This window comes from Chroicocephalus ridibundus, chromosome 2 (assembly GCF_963924245.1).
Source record: "Chroicocephalus ridibundus chromosome 2, bChrRid1.1, whole genome shotgun sequence".
NCBI lineage: Eukaryota > Metazoa > Chordata > Aves > Charadriiformes > Laridae > Chroicocephalus > Chroicocephalus ridibundus.
This window is the reverse complement of record NC_086285.1, coordinates 123,243,337-123,266,447: the sequence shown is the minus strand read 5'-3', so window position 1 is coordinate 123,266,447 and position 23,111 is coordinate 123,243,337. Positions and strand designations below refer to the sequence as shown.

At 40.8% G+C, this 23,111-nt stretch overlaps 1 protein-coding gene across 4 annotated transcripts in view; it reads right to left on the bottom strand.

Annotated features, from left to right (window-relative positions):
• MAPRE2 (microtubule associated protein RP/EB family member 2) overlaps positions 1–23,111 on the bottom strand; it is a 104,299-nt gene that overhangs the window by 24,322 nt on the left and 56,866 nt on the right. For 3 of the 4 annotated variants that reach the window (XM_063326833.1, XM_063326832.1, XM_063326831.1), the window contains 3 exons: positions 14,961–15,088; positions 2,633–2,778; positions 433–646 (listed from right to left, as the gene is read on the bottom strand). In XM_063326833.1, the coding sequence (XP_063182903.1) occupies positions 433–646; positions 2,633–2,778; positions 14,961–15,081 (481 nt within the window). In that variant the 5' untranslated portion in view covers positions 15,082–15,088. The remainder of the gene's footprint in view (positions 1–432; positions 647–2,632; positions 2,779–14,960; positions 15,089–23,111) is intronic. The other variant, XM_063326834.1, reaches the window with a different exon arrangement.

Here is a 23,111-nt window from a genome sequence, read left to right as displayed (position 1 = left end):
CAGCTCTTAAGATCTGGAAACATTTCACTCCCCATAAAAATTAATAAAAAAGAAATCAGCCTGTGCTAGCAATTTCCTGTAAGGCTGGAGGTGTGAAACACGCTTCGTTTAATGTTCTCGAATACGCTTATACACATCACATTTGACAAGAAGGTTAAATGCCTTTGTCTCCACCATCAGACATCACTAGAATCCACATAATTTACATCAAGGGTTCAGTGGGGGAGACCCTATGCCTGATAGGGCTGGGTCAAACTAGAATGCACCACAAGAAATTAACTTCTGCCATTTCAGATGCTAAGCCTATGACAAGGCAAAACGAATGGCCCACGCACATGAGGAAATAATTTTTAACTAGTATTTATGTAAAATGGATCACAGTTTCTAATCCTCTTCAGAGGCAGAAATGGAATTCTTGAAGACGCAAAATACCTGCAGTCGGAGAGTTTGCGTGGTGAGACTTTTTGGGCAGGTTGAAGATTTGTTCACCAGGATCTGGTGGGGGAAGAGCGTCTTGGCCTTGTCGAGCTTCCACAGGATCATACTCCTTCCCATCATAGTTAGCATCAAAGAACTTCTTAAACCATTGAATGAAATCTAAGTTGTCTTGGAAGCGCCCTTTGACCAGTTTTTCCACGGGAATTACCTGAAAGGTAGAATAAAAGGTTCCAATAATATATCATTGCTGTTTTTAAACATAAAATTAATATACACGCTTATTTGAAAGAAATCTACTGATTATATCAGCATATATTCCTCCGCCATTGTTTTCTTCCTAAAAGAAAGGAAATTATGGCAGATTTGGAAGTGCTCTTAAGAAATAAACCGAAATAAAACAAAGACCCAGCCTTTGAAGTGGCGGTACAGTGGGTGTATGTCAGCCTTTATAACTGCTCTTCCACAGACTTACTCCCTTCTTATTGCAGTGACAGCCATGATGAATGAAGCTGCTCTGGGAGTAACACTGTGTTCAACCAACTAGGGATTTCTGGTTTTAACGGACATGCTAAAAATGGACAATTCTTCAAAAGGTCCAGACGGGAGTTTCTTGCTCTCTGTTCTACTGTTTGAACTACAAAAAAAAAAAAAACAAAAACCAAAAAAACAGCAGCTTTTCCAAGACATGCCGAAGTTCAAAACCAACTTACACTTTGGTAGTACATGTTCATCATATGAACTAACCCTGAGGTTTTAAACCTTGTAATTTTTTTCCCTTCCATATATTGCTATACATAGAACAGTTTAGGGACATGCAGAAGTTGGCTAAAATGCCTGTAAGGTTTTAGTAAAAAGGCTACGAGGGTGTCTCCATATCTTTATCCTGCAAAATTTTTCACAGAAATGAAGCCTCCAAAAGGTGCCTTGGGCCAATATGGGAGTGTAAGGAGATGGTTCAACATTTTTCTGCAGGAGGCTCAAGCTTCCCAGAAGCTGTGGGCAGACAGGGACTACGAAGGGAACGCTGCAGAAGGAGAGCTGCCCTGCCTTGCTTAATTCGTGCAGCTGATTAAACAGCCAAGTTAAATGGGTCTTAATGCCTCCTGAATGCATTCAATTTTCAGATGGAAAAAGGGTACCTAAAGCCATTGCAATTTTCATTTCTTCAAGCTTAAGACAATTGTGCAGCATTTTATGAGTCTATGATACTCCTACAAGGATTAACATAGCCTTTTGCACGTCCTTTCAGTTTGTTCCTTTCATATCTTAATTCTGCATTGAGAAAGTACAGCAAGTTTGCTCCCTCCAGAAAAATTGACAACGTTAACTTTCCAATGTTTCGCTAACAAGTTACACTGTAAATAGAAACATCCACAACATTTCAGGAAATAATGAGGGTTTTCCACTGCTTTAAAAAAGTCTTACAGGACTCTTTATTAAGACTATTTAAATTTTAGAATAAGGCAACACTGAAAGTCAGAGCAGAACTGTAAAAGAATATACAGGTAGTACATCTGCGTAAAACAAAAGTATGACAACTCTCATTATTCATTTTTATCAAGACAGTAATTTCTACTGGTAAGCCCGTCAAACCCACACATTCAAGCATATACCAGTACCTTATGCCTGAACAAGCCATTTTCTAACTCCATTCTTAACTTTACAAGACCACATGTGCTGGCCAGCCCATCCAATGATTGGATAAATTATTCCAGCTCTTGAATACTTTAAGTTCCTAAAACTCCATTTTAGACAAGAAACATGGAATACTTGTAAGAACGGCATATTTCCAAGTTAGTTGGTTGGAAATTCAGGTCACCAGTAATTTTACTATCTAAAATTAAGGTTCACCGACAGTAAGGAATTTCCAACACATGGTATTTTATCAAAAGGGTCTCTGATATTAAGACGCAATGAGTTAGGCTGCAGAATTCCTCAGCAGACACACGGACTCAATTTTCACTTTGTACCTAAATGGAGCACGCCAAATTTCTTCCTTCATGACTAAATACCATTTTCAGATAACCAAAGGTCAAGAGGAAGTCTTCACATACAACTTGTACTCCATCTCTCAGTACAAAAGTTGAAAAAGTGGACTTCAAGTATTTTGATATTTCCCCTACTTATTGACCTCACCCAGTTTATACAATTTTTGAAACCTGTAGTGATTGAAATACAAATACGGAATGCCTACCTTATCCACATTCATTCTTTTAAACGATGCTTGCAGAAGTTTGAAGTTGTGAATGTATTCATGCTCCAGCTTTGCTTGAAACTTTACTTTCTTCAAGCTAATGCACCCTGGGAACAACATGTCCATGAACTGGCAGTAAGCTGCTCCTACAACAAGAGAATGCATTGACGTTAATCCAGATGCACCCAGCTAAAACCAAATGGCGTTTAATGTCATTAGCAGAAAGCATGAGCAGAAAGCCACCATGCTGAATGAGTCCCAGCTGTAATTCAACCTAATGCTGTGCACCCAAGATCTACTTGTCTAACGTACATTGAACAGTGTGACACCCTAATGTGGGTTTTTTCCATTCAGTCTGGATGCACGACGCACTGTTGTGTAGCATCTGAAGAACCACCATGACTAATGCAAAGTAAATCTTGCGTCTATTTAAAACCAATGTTTTTGGAGTCCCTACACACAGTAGGACTGTCCACACAGTGAGAAGATCACAGTCAAAATGGAAGTCTCTTAATAAGCTCCCTCAATCCTCACAGTCCCCTGAATTCAACCAAGCCAAGGTCTTCTTTCTTCCAGCACTTGTAGCCGAATGCCAATCAAGTGCAAGGCAATCATTTAAAATTATATCAAACCAAGATTTAAAAAAAAAAAAAAAAAAAATCGTAAAGCTCCAGCTTGTTAAAACATATTAGCCAGTTCCCACCCCTCTAAAACAAACATCTTTCGTCTCCTGAGAAAAGCATTTAAATAATCAGAGTTTAGCGTAGTCCAGTCCACCCATCGATTCCAGAAGAGGGGATAGCAGCTTTAGCTCTCACTCAAAACAATAAGGTTTCTAAGCTCAACTTTGAGGGCAACCTGAACTTCATATTAGTAGGTGGGGGGTTGTGTGCCTCTGTGGGTGTATAACTAGTCCAGCACAGAGCTGCGAGTATATGGAAAAAAATCTTAACTCCGTACTGAGTAGAGCTAACAGGGCGCGTTTCCTGTATGCAGGGAGCTTCCTCCTACAACATCACCATGTCATTGTCATTTGCAAAATAAGTCTTTATTGTTGACACATTCAAATGTTTGGAAATTAAAGCTGAAAGTGTTTTAGGAAATCAGAGGGAAACCAATTTCAGTTCTTCAGAAGAGAGTTTCCTAAAAAAATGCTTTGCACTCAGCAAAGATTCAGTGAAGGCCATTTCTGGAGCAGAGGGCTGTGGAGCCTGCAGCCCCTGAGCCTGAGGTACAGGGCAGGGAAGTGATCGCCCGATTCCTCCTGACAAGTTCAATTTCACTTCCACAAAAAAGACTTATGTGCATTTAGTGGAGATCAGTTTTGACAAACAAGAGCCCAGATGTCACCTAAAAGTTCATCTCTGTATCAATGACAGTGATTTTTATCAAAAAATAATTCTGCCGAGTGCTCATACAGAAACCAGATTAACAAAGCAGACACCTGGCTTGCCCAGTTTTACGGGAGGGGCAACAATAACTTAAACTTTAAGACATTTTCTGCATGGGTATGCGTGTGTTTTGACAGGACCCACTTTACGCATGAAAGAGTTCTCATTCTCTCTATCCACTCAACCATCTTATGAAGCTCATAACTTCCCCAAAAGAGATGCAGAGTTTAAGAGTGGAGTCCAAAAAAGCTTCCCAAAATACTGATAGGAGTTTTGCTAAGGGACTTAGCAAGATCAAGCTTTAAGTGCTGAAAACCACTGCCACTTAAAACAAAAAAAAAATCCCTTCACATTGCCTAGCTTTGTGGGGGAAAACTTTTGGAAAAAAAAATAAAAATAAAAAATCTGATTTTCCAAGGACACCTTGTGCTTAGCTGTTTGCAATGGTTTTGATATGATTATGAATCAAAGTAAAATATTCCCTAAAGGAAAAGGAGCCTTCTGGCAAGTTACAAACATCAGATGACAAATTTGCATCTTCTTATAGAAAGCTATATAAACACAATTAGTTATTCAAAACTCATCCTTAGCAAGAGAACCGGTAAATATCTGGCAACAGAAAAGTGACATTACAATTAAAAGCATGGATATACAGATAATTCATGGCTCGACTACATTTATTACTATTACATTTCATGTAAAAAGGATTATTATGCAATCACTTCATGTTATAAATTGAATTTGTTCCTAACTCTGTCCTTTCATCCTCCCCCCCAATTATAAGCTTTACTCTGATATCTAAGTAATTGCCTGGAGGCCTTGAAAATGCACTGCGCAACCTTTCATCTAGATCCTTTTAGAAAACTAGAAACCCAAAGTGTTCACATGAGATTTTTCTCCTTCTGCTGGTAATGCAAATTCCTTCTACACGCCTTTAGACAGAGCCTTGCTAGGTTTAATACTCTAGTTACGGTATTTCCTTGTGTTTCCTTCCCATCGTGCTGGCAGTTGTTTCTGCGCTTTTGCCAGCCAGGAGGTGGTCCTGGGTCTGCACCACACTCCAGGGCAGAAAACACTGGACTCCAGCCACATGGCAGCAGGAACCTGGTCTCTGATATGACACCAAAGCCGGCTGCTGGGCTGTTTTTCCCCCACAGGAGGATTTTATTACATCGGCAAACACAATTCATTAAAATCCTCCTTCCTGAAGTACAGAGGCAACATGCAAACAAACGTAGACTGAACTGAACACTGTAGACGACAAAGAGAAAACTCTTCTCGACTCCCAAAAGGCAGAGAGCTGCCTACAACAGCAACAAGAGAAAGTAAAAATAAATATCATTACAGTCAAGTGGGACCACCTGATTTTGGACATTGATGTTAGGTACAAATTTAATATTATACGGGTATTTATTTATCATTTAAAATTTTACCCCCTAAAGCTTGTCGCTATCCCATTGCATTTGATGCTAAACATCATAGCAGCAGAATGGGGATGCTGCTTTCTAGACTGCCCATCACTGAGGTTTCCTGCAGAAAGAGCCCCCCTACCTAAGTCATGCGAGGCTGCGATGCCTTTACCTCACAGCCACAGCAGACAGACACGTGGTCCTCTGCGTACTGGACAGCACTTTAGGCCTATTCGATTTACTATACAACCGGTGCTTCAATGTGGGTGCATGGGAAAGGAATATTTTTAACACAACGTAGAAAGAGTGGCAATAGAGATAACGACATCCTGACTTATGACATACCCCTTGCATAATTTACATGAACAAAAGGATTTTTATGCCACTATATTTTGTTTAAGATTTTAAAAAATTCCCTACGTCTTTTGCAATAACTCTCACCCTGAATACCAAAAAAAAAAACCCCAACCTAAAAAACTTAACAACACTATACAGGAGTTGCACACATACTACCTGTCCAGAATGGCGCTCTCAAATCTGTCTATGACCAAAAAATTTTTATATGCATAAACATGCACATACACACACACACAAACAGAAATAAGTTGACATCTATTCAAATGAGATGAAAACTACAGCTGGCAGCACTGCAGAAGAGGGATCAACGTTAAAAACCCTCTTATCCTGCATTAGCTAACAAGCATTTTAGAATCACTGGCTAAAATTCTGTCCGTGTTTTGATCTAGAATATTGATCCATTGAGCCATTAACTACAGGAGATACTCACAGGCCAGACTCCAAAACCAGCCAGCAAACAGGGCTGAGCTGGATTGCACCCCCAGCAGCAGCTGCTTTTGGCCTGATGAACTGGCGGAAAGAGCCCCACAGCATCACAGAGTTTTGCAGGTGTTTGCTGGGATTCCCGCAGCAGGCTCAGGGCAGAGCAGGTGGCAAACCCCAGCGAGGGGACTTGCAGCCACCAGGTGGCTGCCAGGAGGGGAAGGGATGCTGGGGCAGAATTAAGACACAAAAGAACAAACCAAGAATTGAAAAGGTGGGTGTTTAAAGCTATTACAATTGAAGAGTTTCGCCACAAGCTAGGAGCTCCTACCCGATTTATAAAATCACAACTTTTTTACAGCACTTTCAGAGCTGTAGATAATCTTCCACTAGTCCCCCTTGCTGTAAACGATGCTGAAGTCATTCTGGTTTTTGCCCAATATTTTTCTTTCCCTGCTTCTATGTTTCCTTCCCAGGCTGTCCGTACTGACTTACACTTTGCTCTGAAGCACATGCACTCTGCAACATTACAAATTTTCAGTTTCCCTCCTTTCTCCTCTTCCATCTGGAGGCTGATGAATCCAAAAAAGCAGACAAGTATTTTCTTGATAATCAAAGGTACTTCGGCATCTGACTATTCAAAGCACAAGGAAATTAAAGGAGTTAACAATGAAAAATGAGAGAATCCTGTTTTCCTACAAGCCTCCTAGATTTCAGCTGGAGAGCAAGATTGGATCCTTGGTATTTGGGGTGTTTACGTTTATATATTTATAAAGGAAAATGAAAATATTATTTGCAAACTAACCTCTTTATATATACTATATTTAGTACTCAGTATACTAAAAAAAAAGTACTTAGTAGAAATACTATAATATAAGCTCAGGTGTGCCCAAGTTAATATTTGTCCCCTATAGGAGGAGTCTGGTCACTCCTTCACAGCAAATGCCAGAGGACACTCCCTCCCTGTTCATCCCTAGAGTTTATGGGAGCAAGATCCCAGAAAGTCACATAAAACCACACCAGCCAACACGGGAACAGAAAGGGCCCATGAAAAGACAGGGCCTGTCTGTGTGTAGGGCTACTTTATTTTAATTCTGAGCTCCTTTTGCTGTGGTTCGGACCTAAGTGCTACACTAGAAATTTGCTCTAAACACTTAGTAAGAATTTTGTTCTAAAATGGCATGCAATTAAAGTTTAAACCTTTTAACCAGGCCTCAGTTTCATTTTCACATACTTAGTTTTGAAAAATCCCATTTCGGAAAAAGGCTGACCTTATCTCTTTCTGCAATTAGATTTTTTTTTTTTTTGCTGTTTGCTTTAAGGAAATATTTTTTTTTCAGGTAATCTGAAAACCATATATCCAGTCACATTAGATATGATTTCCCTCAAATTATTCATTCCCTCCAAAGCTGCAATGACCTGACGACGCATTTGGAAAATGCAGGATGATTTATATGCGTGTTAGTCATCAGCACTTCGGTTCGCTAGAGCGACGGTTGCTAACACTGACGGGAAACGGCACACACCCGGCATTTCTGTTGCTGGGACAACAACAACAGGAAAAAAAAAAAAAAAAGGCAGTGACTTGCAAGGAGCATGCGTGACCTAATAGTTTTGATAAGAAAGGGGTAAAAAAACCCAAACCTCAAAGGCTAGTAATAATTGTTTACAGAACAGCAGCACTCAGGGCTTGCCTTTTACCTCAGGCTTCCTCGAATTGCTTCCGTGGGAGTGATGTTAAGATAGGTTTTTGACTTAGATATCGCAGTATAGATTTTCATTTAGATTTCAAATATGGGTGTTCTGTTGTGTCACTGAAAGTTTGTTTTGGTTTTTTTTTTTTTAAACTGGGCATGTCTGTGAGCATAAAGTTGTGTTACATGTAGCCGTACGTTTAAGAAATAGCACAATTCATGTTGAGCGGTCCATTGGAGAACACGGTCTTCAAATCCCTATTTGCATTTCCAGTAGCATCTCTATATGACCTAGGATATAGGTCAACACAATTCTATTTCTCCAATTAAAAAAAAACAAAATCAAAAAACAAACCAACCCGATTTAAGGGGTTTCAGCCCATTTCCTGGTGAATGGTCAAGCCCGCGTCAATTTACTGCCCACCTAGTTGTAGAGAAGCAAGCGTTCATGAGGCTGTGCATCAATGAAGCTCTGTCCTGAGCTTCACCCTTCCCAGCAACAGCCTTGGGAAGGCGCTTAATAAAATGGATGCAGATCAGAGGGCAGCCCTGTACTCTTGCAGGTAGTTGCGTGAGCACAGCTGCCTCAATGAGGGCAGGGTGAGTGCCTGCATACAGATGGGAGCTCCTCAAAGCAGCGCTGCTGCCGCAGAAAGCAGCCTACAGAACCACCTACCTCCTACCAACCTTACCGACGGTCACTGAGATACAGGCGTCTAAATGACATCTGCTTCAGAAAGTCCTTTTTCGCACAGGTGGGGCATTTGTATGACACAGTCCAGCACATCCACTGATCATTTTAAATAATGCACATGGGAGGGAGGTTTCCCCCATGTTAACTTGTATTCTCTTTTTCTTAAATATGTAAATCATTAAGCTGCTCATAAATTATACATGGCAGAGTTTTTAATACTTAATTTTTAGCAATAATTTATTTTGGAATTCATTAATTTTTAAACGGGAAGGTCAGAACAACTTCAGAAAACACAATTCCCATTTAACTTAAAATAGCTGCATAACTCATCATGCCTTAAAAAAAAAAAAAAAAAAGCAGCACACAAAATCTAACAAGCTCTTTCCAAAGGAGGGATATCAAGTAACTCACTAAGTGCTATGAGTAAATAAATAATAATTTAAAGAAGCAGTAAAAAACCTTGTTTAATTTCTATTCCTCCAGAATTCTTAATGAATGACATCTAAAAAAAAAATATTATTAGCTGAAGATGTCATGATACTGCTTTGCATGCTTCCTCAGAAAGTTTTTGGAAATTATCTTAAACTAAATCATTAACATCCATTGTATCCCTCTAATCCTAAACATCATATGGAAGACATTAGAGAATCATTGACACTAAGCATTCTCTGTGTTGCATGACCTCAGGACAACATGCCAGTTCCCTGAAACATGGCTTGGTTACAGGGTGCAAATGGGATCAAGCCACGTTTTAATCATGTTTCCAAATTGCTCCAGAGACCCAGCCTTTGCAAGGCTGCAAACTGGAAAAAACTCCAAACCACTGATGTTGAAACATGCTTCAGCTTTGCAGGCACCAGGCACACCAGGTTGTACAGAAATCATGCTGATACCAAATGCTCCAGCAGGGTCATAGATTCATAGAATCGTTTAGATTAGAAGGGACCTTAAAGATCATCTAGTTCCAACCCCCTGCCATGGGCAGGGACACCTCCCACTAGACCAGGCTGCTCAAAGCCCCATCCAGCCTGGCCTTGAACACTTCAGGGATGGGGCATCCACAACTTCCCTGGCCAACCTGTTCCAGTGCCCCACCACCCCCACAGTAAAGAATTTCTTCCTAGTATCTAATCTAAATCTCCCCTTTTTCAGTTTAAAGCCATTACCCCTCATCCTATTGCTACACTCCCTGACAAGGAGTCCCTCCCCATCTTTCGTGTAGGCCCCCTTCAGGTACTGGAAGGCAGATTTTAGTAATAGACATGTTATGGGTTAATATAGGCATTGAACAAAATATACCTGCTGAGACACGAGAAAGCAAATCCTATGCAGCTAAGGCCCAGAATAAACCTGTTTGAATGTACATATATATATATACACGTGTGTGTATATATATATATACACACACACACACAAATGACATGGAGAAGAAAAGCCCTTCTCACCATCCCTCTGCCTGGCTGGTACCACCTTCTCCAATCACCTCAGCCCTGCTGAGAGAGATCACACTGCTCCGAGATCTTTGCAGTGTGCAGGAGCACCCGGCACCCTCTCCCCGCTGCCACTGAGGGGCTGCAGCCGGGTGGTGCCAGGGGCACGACGGCCACCTTGCGAACAGAGCTGAGCCCCAGCGTGCTGTCCCTGGAAGCAGAACACCTCAGACGCCCTCCCCAAGCCGGGAACGACCTTCCTTCCTGCACAGTGCCAGTCATAAGGGACGACAGCCCAGAGGGGCTCCCCCCCAAATCCCGAGCCGGAGAGGCAACGCGAAGTCAAACAAAGAACGACATCTGCCCTATCGTCACAATGCCTGGCTTCCTCCGAGATCACGGCAGCGGAGTACCAAACAAAATGTACGTAAAAGGGGACTATATTTTCCCAGGAGGAACGCCAACTGAGATACGGTACTAGCTACAGGAAAAATTCCCCGTGGCAACACCCAGGGCATCTGCAGAGACAGCAGCACAGTCTAAAATTCGAAAATGCCAAGCCACATGCTCGCTTTATAACACGTGCGCTTATTAAAAGGGGGACAAAAAAAAAACCCAACAACAAACACCCCACATTTAATCCTTGATCCTTGCATACAAATCCTGAAAGACAGAAGGTCTGTATGCACTGGAGGCCAGACAATTTGCAAGTTTATAATTCTACTGAGAATTTTCAAATGCAGGAGAGGGGGGGAACTCTGTATCTCGAAGAATCACACAAGTATAAGCTAAGCCAAAAATTACACCTCACTTCAGGCTGCGTTTTCCTTTCTATATACATTCACCATTACGAGCTTCCTTGCTCATAATTTATGTAGCTTGTACACTTTGTGTTGTTTCTTTTTAATTCATGTGCAAGCCCTCTATAGTCTCCTGCCTGACTCTTATTTTGAATATACTCTCATGTAGCAGCCAAACACTTGTGAAAAACCCTGTAACACGTTCACTTGGTGTTCCCTATAGATGAAAAACAGCCTTAGTAAAGAAAATTCAGTTCTAAGCTGTTTAGTCAGAATTCTTTTTAAGAAGCCACTGTGTGTTCATTACAAAAATAGCGTGACTCCTAAGAAACAGCTACTGTACAGAATTCATTTGAAACTCCTATTCCCCAAGCCTATGGGTGTTGCACACGGGATCCTACTACATGAAATCTACTCAGTTTTTCTCTATTACTTTTCACTCACGTATCGAATTAAATGTTCTCAAGTCTAATGCCCATCTAAAGGCAATGCACTCTGCCTTCAATTAAAACCATGGATTATAAATTTCATATTCAGGTTAACACCCCTGCAGGAAGTCAGACCCTGAGACCGAAAACTGACAAAATGACACTCACCTGAAACGAAGAGAATCGTATTGTTTTGAGATGCTCAGAGAGATTTTCTCTCTTGAGTTGTCAAAACTAAATTACCAGAGGAGCTGCAGACTAAATTTAGACTCTCCAGGGCTGCATCCATCCATAACCTGGCCTTTTTGGCACATCACAACTACAGCAGGCATTCAGAAAGCTCAGGGGACACTGCGCTTTGCTCGGCCTACTTAGCAGGGACAAAAACACATCTAAGACTCCCAAAGAATGCAAACACTTTATGACTAAGCCAGCCTCTTCCTTTGCTGCTCCTCATCCTAGCAGCTCTGTTCCTGTAACTAGCAATTGGGGAACAGGCTGGTATCACTACAGCAGGCGTATTATCAAAGCTACTTCTCCACAGCAATGAGAAAGAGAAGGTCTGGTTGCTTTTTCTGTCTTTATTATGAACTGTCACGTTAAGCTTTAGGTATGCTCTGAATAAAGCCTTTAGTAAAGGCAGAACATCACGTTATTCCTTCTTGCTTAAGGTCAGAATGTCCAAAATTATTGCTAGGTTGGCTGCAAAACATGGGTACTCATGAGGTCTCACAGCTAGGTGCTGAACATGAGCGTATGCCGCATCTAGGTACCTCATGTCTCCTAAAAGTAACGCCTTCGAGCTTTTCATTCTAATTTAGCATCCTCCCCTTTCCCTCCCCCAGCTTTTACTGGCCTTTCAGTTGCTCCTTATTAACAAAAATGAATGAGAACTGAGTAGTCGTATAACAGCATGACAAATCTTAATGCTTTTTTCTAAAAAAAGAAGAAAATGCCCATACATTTTTAAAGTAGGTTATAAAAATTCAGTTACAGTGGCTCTGCAGCACCCTGGTAATGCTGCAAAATGCTTCATAGTTGTAAAGAGTTTCCCACATATTCTTTCTCTTTGAAGTCCTGGAGAAATGCTTATATTTTTGGAAACTAATGTTAAGCTGCCTGAAAGCTGCCAATGCTTCAAGGAGCACCAGCCAAAGGCACGCCAGAATGAAATGAGTTAGATCGGCCGTTCACAAACTACTACCGTGCTTGCCGGTGCTCTGCCTGTCAGATGGCTGGTCATTTGTGCCACTGTTCCCCTAGTTTCCACCCTGTAAACTAAGCTAAACAAACTATATGTACATTAAATAAACTCCTTGGAGTTTACAGGGTAAACTATATTGAATACAGAGAGACTCCCAAAGCTTCTTGCCCTTCTGTCTTCAGTCCCTACAGGTGCAAGTCTCGCACATGAGAAACGGACTATCCAGTCTCTAATGGAAAGGACCTAGTAGTAGATAAGACCACTGTGCTCTGGTGCCTGCAATAATCTAGCAGAGTTTAGATTCATCAGTTCAGAGAGTAAAGTCCTCTGGGCCACAGGAAGGACTGCACTAGAATGCTTCTTGAGATAAGGAACTATTAAAGCTCCTTCTGGGATTGTAATGAACATTAACGCAAAAATAAGACTGTGTAAGTATCGAGCTTGACTACCAAACCAAATGGGGATATTCAAGTTTACACCTTTGACCTTTTAAGATACTAATGTAAAAGCATCAGGTAACAATAACAACCAATACAATCCAGGAAGTTCTAAAGGAAGAAAAGATGTAATTTTGTACAGGATGGAGTAAGAGCTCTAATGAGACGACCCTTTTTCAGTTTTTCCCTTGTGGTGCGTCCCAAAATCCTCAAAGCAGGTCACAGAGTTGTATAACCAGCTGCATAATGAAACGGGACAGTGGGTTTGTGACAATTTCCATGCTTTTCTCCTGCCTGCCCCACCCAGCTGAAGTGTCTCAATCTGAACGTCTTAAATATCTTTAACTCTGTATTCTGCATAATCAAAATTCTTTTAGATCACCTCTCCCCTATTTTGGGAAAGGGTTTTGGGGTAGTTTGCTTTGTTTTCTTTTTTTTGGTCTTTGTCTTGTTCTGCAAGCCCACACACATTTAACTTGATGGAGTATTCACTTCAAAAGCTTCCTTTCAACTATTTATGAGCATATAAATAGCTATGCAGGAACAAGTCAATAACTTGTCTAGTATGCTTCCTGTTTCAAACAATGGCCAACACTGGGTATTTTGGTATGAAAATGTCCATTTTCTTGTATCTTTCTATCTCCTTTAAGTGTGTGTGTGTATGTGTGTATCTATATATATCTATCTATATATAGCTACACCCATATTTACACACATGTGCACACACATCTCCACATGAATATGTTCTTGATGTATAATTCACCAAAAGAAAATACTTAGGCTAGCTTCCGGACATGTAAATCTAGCAGCAGCTAAATATAACATTTCAATTTCAAGTTTAATAACTGTTAAAAAGGTTATTTCCCATGTTCTATGTCTTTAGTTATTTAGTTTATATTAGTTACTTACATGCACTTTAACCTGCGCTTTTTCGTCCTCAATTTTATAGTCATTGTGCAAGCCTGCTTCTGCAGCTGAGATTTATTTTTTAAGTTTTGAAGAGTAGACTATAAGGCCTACGTGAAGGATTTTCTGTACCTTTCAGGGAACATCTCTGAGACAGAAAATTTACGCAGAATGGTAGGTAAATTCAAATATATGAATATAAGGCCCCATTTATGCATTTCAGCCGGACCAGTAAATAGCTGAAATGTGGTAATGCGGTTTCAAGTTCTATGTACTTAGAGCATTGTCTTCATAAGTAAGATATTCCCAGCATGTCAGTTGTCTGGAAGTAGCAATCTAAGTTAGATCTCCTCCAACACAAACATCTCCAAATTTAAAAATCACAGTAGGAAATCAGAAAGAATCACTCCCCAGGGGGATGTGTATTCTCAGTGAAACATCAGCCTTTGTTTGTGTCATTTCTAGTCATCATCTAGTTACAGGCCCTGTTGTTTAACACGTATCTTGTAGTTGCCACTCTGATTAACCAAAGTGTCCGAAGTATTCAAACCATTACCCTTTTTTTCAGGGCTCATTACCAAATTACTTACAACGAGAGTTCAGTTACATTTTAAGAGAAACAGGCAGCTTTTCTTGACAAACGTCTAAAGCCCTCGCAGCAGCTAAACGCTCATTTCCTCAAATCCGTGTTTTTCTTCACAGCCACACTTGTGCTCTTTTCCTGCAAACATCAGCAGGGATTTGAGGACCCTTACCAAGAAGGAAAAGGTGCTGGAGAGTTTTGTTCACCCAGGGCGAGGGTTCTCTATTTGTCTCTTTTTCAGCGATGTCCAGTCACCATTTGAAAAGATACCACCCAGGTAGCTTTAAAACAAAAAGGCTTATCACTGTATTCTGTTCTTGCTTAGTCAACCTTTTTATTACTTCTACATATCTTCTGCTACATTTGTCCCATTCACCTCTGTGTTTGTTATGCTTTCTTAAGGCACCTCATCTTTCCATGATTAACCTGAATGAAAAATGCTTCCTTTGCACATATATTAGTCTCTTTTCTCAGAGTAACTGTTTTATGTCAAAGTTAAAAGATTTTCAACAAATCAGACTTTTAAAGTGGTTTTAAAATAAACATTTGTAGACCATACCGCGCTTTCTTACCTGAACAGAGCTGTTCGACTTTTGTGTAGTTTAAAGCTAATATATCATTAACCCATGCGATGATGTCATGTCTGCTCATAGTCTCTTGGGTTATAGAGGTAGAGTACACGTTGACCGCCATTCCCCAACTAGAAAAAAAAAGGACAAAAAATATTTTTGACATCTTGATGATTGTTTTCTGAATACAATGAATTTACACTTCTCGTTAAAAAAAAAAAATATAAGGAAAAGCTGCATCACTGCACAACCTTCTCTTATTTATTGAGAAAAGAGGCTAAATTTTTATGCTTTGATGATACACGACCTCCTCAATGTCCTCTTGGAATTTATGAATGTGTTTCTCCGGCTGTCATTGTGAATTTGAACACATAAGCGTACAGCATTCTGCTTAATGCTAATAAGGTATGGAAAAAAAGGATCAGACGTAGACTAAAGATACACAGACAGGATCAGAAATCTGGGATTTCGTCACATAATGCTGCACAAATAGAGTGATCTGACATATATGTGTCATTTTTTAGCCAATGCAGGATGATCAGACTGCCTAAACCAGTAATTAATTTTCAGATAACTTCTAGAGGATTTAGCTGTTCTACTTAGTCAAATGCCGATTTCTTACTGGGACGGGGGCCTTTTGGATCATTAATTCAGTTCCTAATAGTCAGAGTGAATACCAGATAATCTTTTTGATCAATTTACCAACCTCTATCCTGAAAGTAACTGACATTTGCACTCCCAACCGTCTGGTTGGAAAGCTGCTGCGGAGGCCCAATTCTTCCAAGTCATTAGGAACACTTCGTCTCAGCTTAAACCCATTTGTTTTTCTGCCAACATCATCCTCCAGCTCTAATGGCTTTTTCTTCCCCAGAGCCGATTTCATATTGCGTTAGGGACAGCACTCAAGAGTCTGTCCCAGTGCCCAGGTAGGCTAGATTAAACAAATCAATCCTCTGAGTCTCCTATAAAGTCAGATCTTCACTTACTGGTCATGCCAGCAGTCCTCCTTGAACACAACCAAACAGTTTCAGACTGTGTTCAAATAACATTTCACCAAGACCTTGGAAGATGGCACTCTGTGCTGAAAATTTTCATAGCCTCATCATCTTAAATAGGTCCTAGTTAGCTACTGTCCCTTCCTGCAAGTAGGTCTAATTCATAGTAGCTTTTATCATCAGTTCCCAAGCGCATAGGCTGGAAACACATACTGCTTGATTTTATTTCCCGTTTTTCTACCTTATTCACATCTTTCTATTGCGAGACATTGCCAAGAGAAAAGATGAACATATTCAAGTTCATCTCATCAATAGTTTCAAAGAGCAGAGTCGAGTTCATTCATGAAAAGAGTAATAATGTTCCCCAGATTAGTGGGCTTCAGGAAGCCCACTAGTAACAATCTGAGTATGAGGTATCTCAGAAATGATGTAATAGTCAAAGTTGCGCTATTATTCTTGGAAAGAAAGGGTTTGGTGGGGATTGCACACCTTCGTCTCTAGTGACACCTTGTAGCTAACACTTCACTGCCCTGCCACCTCAGCCTTGGACCCCAACCTTCTCCCTCAGTGAAAACCAGCAGGATCTCCTCTGTGGGATCCGCGTGGACTATTTCCATTGACAACTTGCAAAGATGTTAACTGTTTGAAGCTTGATAGACAATTCTACAGAGAACACTGCAGGTTCTCTGAGGTTAAGTTCAGGTAACTGCAGGTTAACTCCATCCATTTTTTAAGGTGTGCTGGAGCAACCCCAGACAAAAAGTGTAAAAAAAACCCACTAGTATGAAACTTGTCACAGTAACACAAGTGTGTAAGTACGTACAGCAGGGATTATATTTAAAATACAAGATGACAAAGTTCATAATATAGGTCACTTTCTACAAAACAAATTTCACAAACACAGAAGATCATTCAAATTGTCCCCATCTACTTTAAGATCCGAAACATAAAATCTCCAAATTTGCCCGGTAAGAAAAAAAAAAAAATTTAAAAAAAGACAATAATGACAGACCAGTAAGGGAAAGTAGGCTTAAAAAGTTCATGCACTGCTAATCAGACTACTACTGCCAGCAATTCATTCTGAACCAGGCTGCCCCTTACCCACTTCTGTACGGGCACCTCCAAAGTATGGAAGAAATCAGCCTGCCCTCAGTCTGTTCAGTTCTTCCTGCAGGCTCCCGGACAGCACAGCTAATTGTATGAACATAGCACTGTATTCACTCTAACAGTTAGCAAAGGTCGTTTTCTTGGCACACACTGAGTGCTTGGATTGAACCGAGCGCTAGGAACAAAGTTTTAGAAACAGGGAGTGCCCTTTTACTCTTGAAACCACACCATAATGGCTAACCGTGAAAGCTTAACGTCAACATCAGGATGGAAGGGACTAAGCACAGCATAAAGGCAAACAGCACCTTTGTCACTAATGGCATCTGAAGTTTCAACCATCACTGTTAGTATGGGTTTTACTTCGTCATTCCTAGCCTTTTTATATAGGTAAGAAACTGACAGAAAGATACCGCCACCGTCACTATTAAACTAACATTTTCGGTATTGTTCGTAAAATCAGTTGAAGTAACAGCTTAATAGTGTCTTAATATTCACTTCAGATTCAGAATAGTGAGTTTAATATTAAAACCAAGATACCAATATGGAACAGTCCACTCACTTCTGAAGAAATTAAAGGTATTTCATAGAATCATAGAATGGGTAGAGTTGGAAGGGGCCTTACCTTAAAGATCATGCAGTTCCAACCCCCCTGCCATGGGCAGGGACACCTCCCACTAGACCAGGCTGCTCAAAGCCCCATCCAGCCTGGCCTTGAACACTTATATTTAGGTGCTAACGCTTGAAATAAAGCTACTCTGATCTGCAACTGCCACTACTTCATCCGAATTTTAATTGTCCTCTTGAGCCAGGCAGAACTCAGAACAACCATCAGCTACCAGTAGTGAAAGCAGCGAGTCTGCTCTGTTAAAAAGATCAAGAAAATCCACACACAGGAAGGAAGCAGAAATTCCCTCATCATCATCTTCCAAAAGCAACTGGCAAAGACAAATACCTATCCTCTGTGAGTGACGGGAAAGCAAACCACCTCCTCTGCTGCAACGCATGGGATGGAGAACTCTACTTCAGGAAACAGTAAGTGAATAACCTTGAGTTTTACAATGATACCCTGAAGGATATCTGTAATATAACTTATGTTGTGTCTGCACATGAATTATGGTCTATGGGTCAAATGAAAGTTCAGGCTATTTGTTAGAGACAATAGCTTCACATTTGTACACACAGATAAGCACGATCAATACAATTTTAAACTAATATGTGCAAAATGAATCAGAATTTCTGTTTAAAAAGCATCAACAACATGCCATTGCCATTTATTCTCAGTGGCTTGTTAGCATATGTCTGAATCTTCCACAGCCTCGTCTCTCAAAAGAGTTCACCATGTCTTTGCTTCTTCTGTCCCCCACCCTCCTCCTAATGGTTACGTTTTAAATAAACTCAGCTGGGAAAGGTTTCCTTTACAGTAAGCATGTTCTAATTTGGTGCTCATATACACACATATCCTGTTTGCCACACAGACTTCAGGGGAAAAAAAAACCACAACAAAACAAAAGAAAAAAAAAAGAAAAAAGAACGTGCAGGCATAGGTAGAGGAGCTGCCATGGTCAGCGATGGACAAGAACCCCAGCGCTCGACATCCACAGCTAGGCCCGGGTTTTCTCCAGGACCCAGTTCCCCACGTCTGGAACTGCTTTGAAAAATGTGATCCAGATTCCAAACACAAATTAATAAACATCTGTAAGGCAACGGCAAGAGAACAGCTGGACAGGTGGAGACTCACAAGCTGTACTCCATGAATGGCCAAGTAGCTAACAACTTATTTGTATGTCCTCATACACTACTTCTTCCCAATAACATTGTTTACATTTTTGACTTGTTAGGCTTTCCCTTGTTTAGGCTGAAGGCTCTCAAGCATAAGGCTGCGATGAGGCTTATAAAAGCCTGAAAATCAGCATCTACCTCACTGAGATCTTTGAGCTTCCAGCCTCTGTAGAGATGCCTGGCCATTCTACAGCAACTAAAAGCAGATTGAAGATAGCACATCACATCCGCCACTTCCCAGCACGCAGGTGGAAATCAAAATCCTCTGGCTGTTACAGCACTGCCTAACCACAAAGGCCTCTGCTTTGTTTTACTCATAAGAAAGTGAAATTCAAATCCCCAATACATACAAACAAGCCATGGGGAAGTCTTACGTATTAGTCCAGGACATTTCAGAAAAACACGGCACAGGCATACAGCTAAGCACCACAGACCTGAGTTCAGAGGATTCGTTAGGTGCTGAAAATCACACATATATGCTTAAGCAGTTTCCCCAATCAGAAATATACTGGCTCAGCATGTCCAATGGTAAACATTACACCCAAAGCAGTGTTAATTTAAGGCATTACCTGCAGCACTGAACGTTCAGCTATTAGGCATTTTCCACTGCTCTTGCTATGGATAACTGCAGCTGTTACAAGGTGTTATCCAGCTGTGTTTAAGGACAGTTTTGCAAGAGGCATATTTATTTTTCTGGTGAGAAGCTAACAGTTGTTGACAGCAGAAGCTGTATTACGCCAAACCAGTAATAACGGCAAGACTGGAAGGATTGCAGCAATGAATCTATCTGCGGTGTAAAAGCTCAGACATGCCACCACCTCTGAACCTGCAAGGCCTTCACGTTTTGTACCATTAGGCACAATATGATGTTAAGTTTTTAAACGCAGCAGAAAGCCTGGGTGACAATACAAAGACGAACCTTCTGGAAGCTGACACCTGATAGCATCGGGGTAGATACTGTCAGTAAAACAAAAGATACCACACAAAAAATTACTGAAGCGGAAGATACAGCATATAAAGGCTAAGATGTAGCTGAGACTGCTGTAGCTCCTGTTAGAAAGGATTTCTAGATGAAAGCTACTGCAAAACAAAAATCCCTGAAGGAAGAGCCCTGCCAGCCTCAGCATCCGCATCCCCGTAGAAGGAAAATTCATCCTTTCCTGTCACCCTGAAATGGCAGGTGATTTGCAGCCGGACCTTGCCTGCTGCTTTAACATTCACCGTGTACAGCCTTAGCTGTAGCCATTAGAGGCCAGTTATGCTCAAAGCCGTCTTTACCAAAAGGAGTCCTGAGGACAGAAAATTAACAGGAAAAGCCCCAGCAGAGCTCTGCCACCACTGCTCTTACCCTCCCTTTTGACTTACGCTGTGCTCCCCCAGCAAATTCAACAGCCAGAGCCAGAGCCCTCACATCAGAGCGCTGCAACTGGAGCGATATTTGCAGCAAGCAATATAAAGGCTCTAGCTAATCAGAAACTCAATCGGTTCAAGATTAATCAGAATGAGGTATTGCCATGGAAAAAAAAAAAGAAGAGGAGGAGAAAAGATTCCTCTGGTTGTAATACTGGGGGAATTTCACACCTTTTAAGATGCTGAATGTCAAATCTCTTGTGCGCTGTTCTCATGTTACTAAGTGGCCCTGAATTGTTAAAAATCCTTTGTTATCCACATACCTCATTGACTCCTGAATGCCATTGTAGCTTCACAACGTGGATCTGACTTGGAAGAGCTAAAATGATTTGTGAAGCATACGTCTAGACAAGACCAAGGCAATCCATGTACAGTTTGATTGCTTCAATGTTGCAGGATTACCATTTAACACAGCAAACAGCATATTTCCTATTGTTCTCATCACAGTTCCCTGTTTAAATGCAAGGGAATTTAGAGTACTAGAGATTTCCTTTGATTGGATTAAGGCATGTTTTAAGTTTTGTTCTTTTAAATTAGAGGCTGCCTGCCAACACTGGGATGTTCTGACCTACATAAATGTTTATGATGGGTCTCAAGGACTGGTTTAGACCCAGATCTGAATAACTTAAAGATTGGTGGTAATTCTGTCTTGTGGTACACACAGCTTTAGAAAAATTTAAAAACCCCAGAATCGTAGTATCTGCGAGGCAAAAAAATACTGGTTCTTTTCCAGACATTCAGTTCCCACAAATCAGAAAAACACAATCAGAAGTATTCGAACAATATACACGGTTTGAGCCAAACCCTCTGAGATGGCCCAATAACTAGCAATGCATTACACTGTCTACAGCATACTTTTTGCAAAATAGTTTTAAGTGTATTCTCACTAACCACTTATGAAATTAGGGTAGATCACTGAAATCAGAAGAACAGTTAGAAATTCCAAGAAAATTATTTAGTGCTTGGAATATTTTAGGGCACCTGAGGAGGACAAGCCACATTCACTGACTAGCTTGAATTTGACTTTTTTTGATCTGCCAGTCATATTTGCATAGCATAAGTAAGATTTTTTTTTTTTATTTTTCCAACTATCTTCTCCCGCCTTCATTCCTCCTGCTGCCACTGAAACTGTATGGCAATGTAATATATAATGTCACGTCTCCACAGCAATACTAACACTTTTTTTTTTTCCCTTCAGGGTTCACCTTTGAGTCCAAAAGTACAATGCAACATTAACACATGATATCTTAATAGTGACTGAAAGTATTTGCATATCCTGAAAGGCTCCTTATCAATTCCTATGAGTAAATGAATCTCAACTAAAAAAAAAAAAAAACAAACCCAAAAAAACCCCCCACCACATTCTTGACAAAGGACAGAGGTTCAAGAAAGGCAGACACTGGCAGCTTACAGAAAATGGAAGCAATTCAGACTCTTTGGCCGCCACCATTTCCACAATGGTATATTCATTCCGACTACTTAGGCGTGAACCACAGCAGCGCACGGCACCCTCAAACCGCACCTGAGTCCAACAGAGCGACAGCAGTGCTCGGTGCTGCACAGGCACTCGCTAACACGGGAAAAAGGATGCACAAGTTTCGGTATAAAATGAACGTTACTACAAATTAAGAAGGCATTTTATTAATGGAGAACCACAAAAACCTTTGAAGTGGGCTGAATGAGAGGAATATAAGTGTGGCATGGCTGCAATGTTAAAAAAATAAACTGCTTTTACTTACAGTTATTACCCTCCCCCCACCCCCGGCTTTCAACTCCAAGATCTTAAACTTGAATTGCTGCTCCGATGCCCTGAAGGAAGACATTCAACCTGTAAAATTTTCACAATAGACACTGGCAACTAGTCTACCTTTTACAACAGACAAGGGAATGGTAAAAAAAAAAAGTTGATTCAGAGCAAAACAATTCTCAGACTTATGTTATATAGTAAAGCCAAAGCAATTAGAAACACCTACGCTTTAGAAAACAGAAGAGGATCTATGAGCATTCTGTAACTAGAACACTTTGAAAAAGCTGATGAACAAACCAACATCTAATCTTCTGTGAAACAAAGTCTCAATTCACCAAGAAAAACATGGGAGCTTTAATTATCCTTTTATTATTTTTTTTCCTCTAACGGAAAATAAGAGATTACTAAACATACATGCAGACATCACAGAAGGATTTCTAAGAGGTTAAAAACATACCATAAACCAAGGTAACAGCAGTGCTGAGTACACTCATCATGGTGGAGAAAGGATGCCTTGAGAGGCAGCACGTTCTAGCAAGCCTAAGTTCCTGGCCTGGGTTCTGCAAGTAACAGGGGAACCTCCTATTATTTGCTCCTGCTAGACGAGCATAGAATCATAGAATGGCCTGGGTTGGAAGGGACCTTTCAGATCATGGAGTCCAACCATCAACCTAACTCTGACAAAAGCCATCACTAAACCATATCTCTAAGCCCCACGTCTACCCATCTTTTAAATACCTCCAGGGATGGTGCCTCAACCACTTCCCTGGGCAGCCTGTTCCAATGCTTAATAACCCTTTCAGTGTAAAAATTTTTCCTAATATCCAGTCTAAACCTCCCCTGGCGCAACTTGAGGCCATTTCCTCTTGTCCTATTGCCTGTGGATGAGTAGTTGTATTTTCAGGCAGTAGATTTCCAAGTGTTTTAGCAAATGTGGATTTACTGGAAAATGAAGGCAGCAGCTGAGGAGAGCTTGTCCCCAAAACCACTGCCCACCTGAGAGAGCAGCAAGTCAACTCCCAAGGCAGAACAACGTTGATACACCCACGCACCAGAGCATCTACACCAGGGAAACATCTGCCCCCGATGAGGAAGGGATAAAAATAATCAGAAACC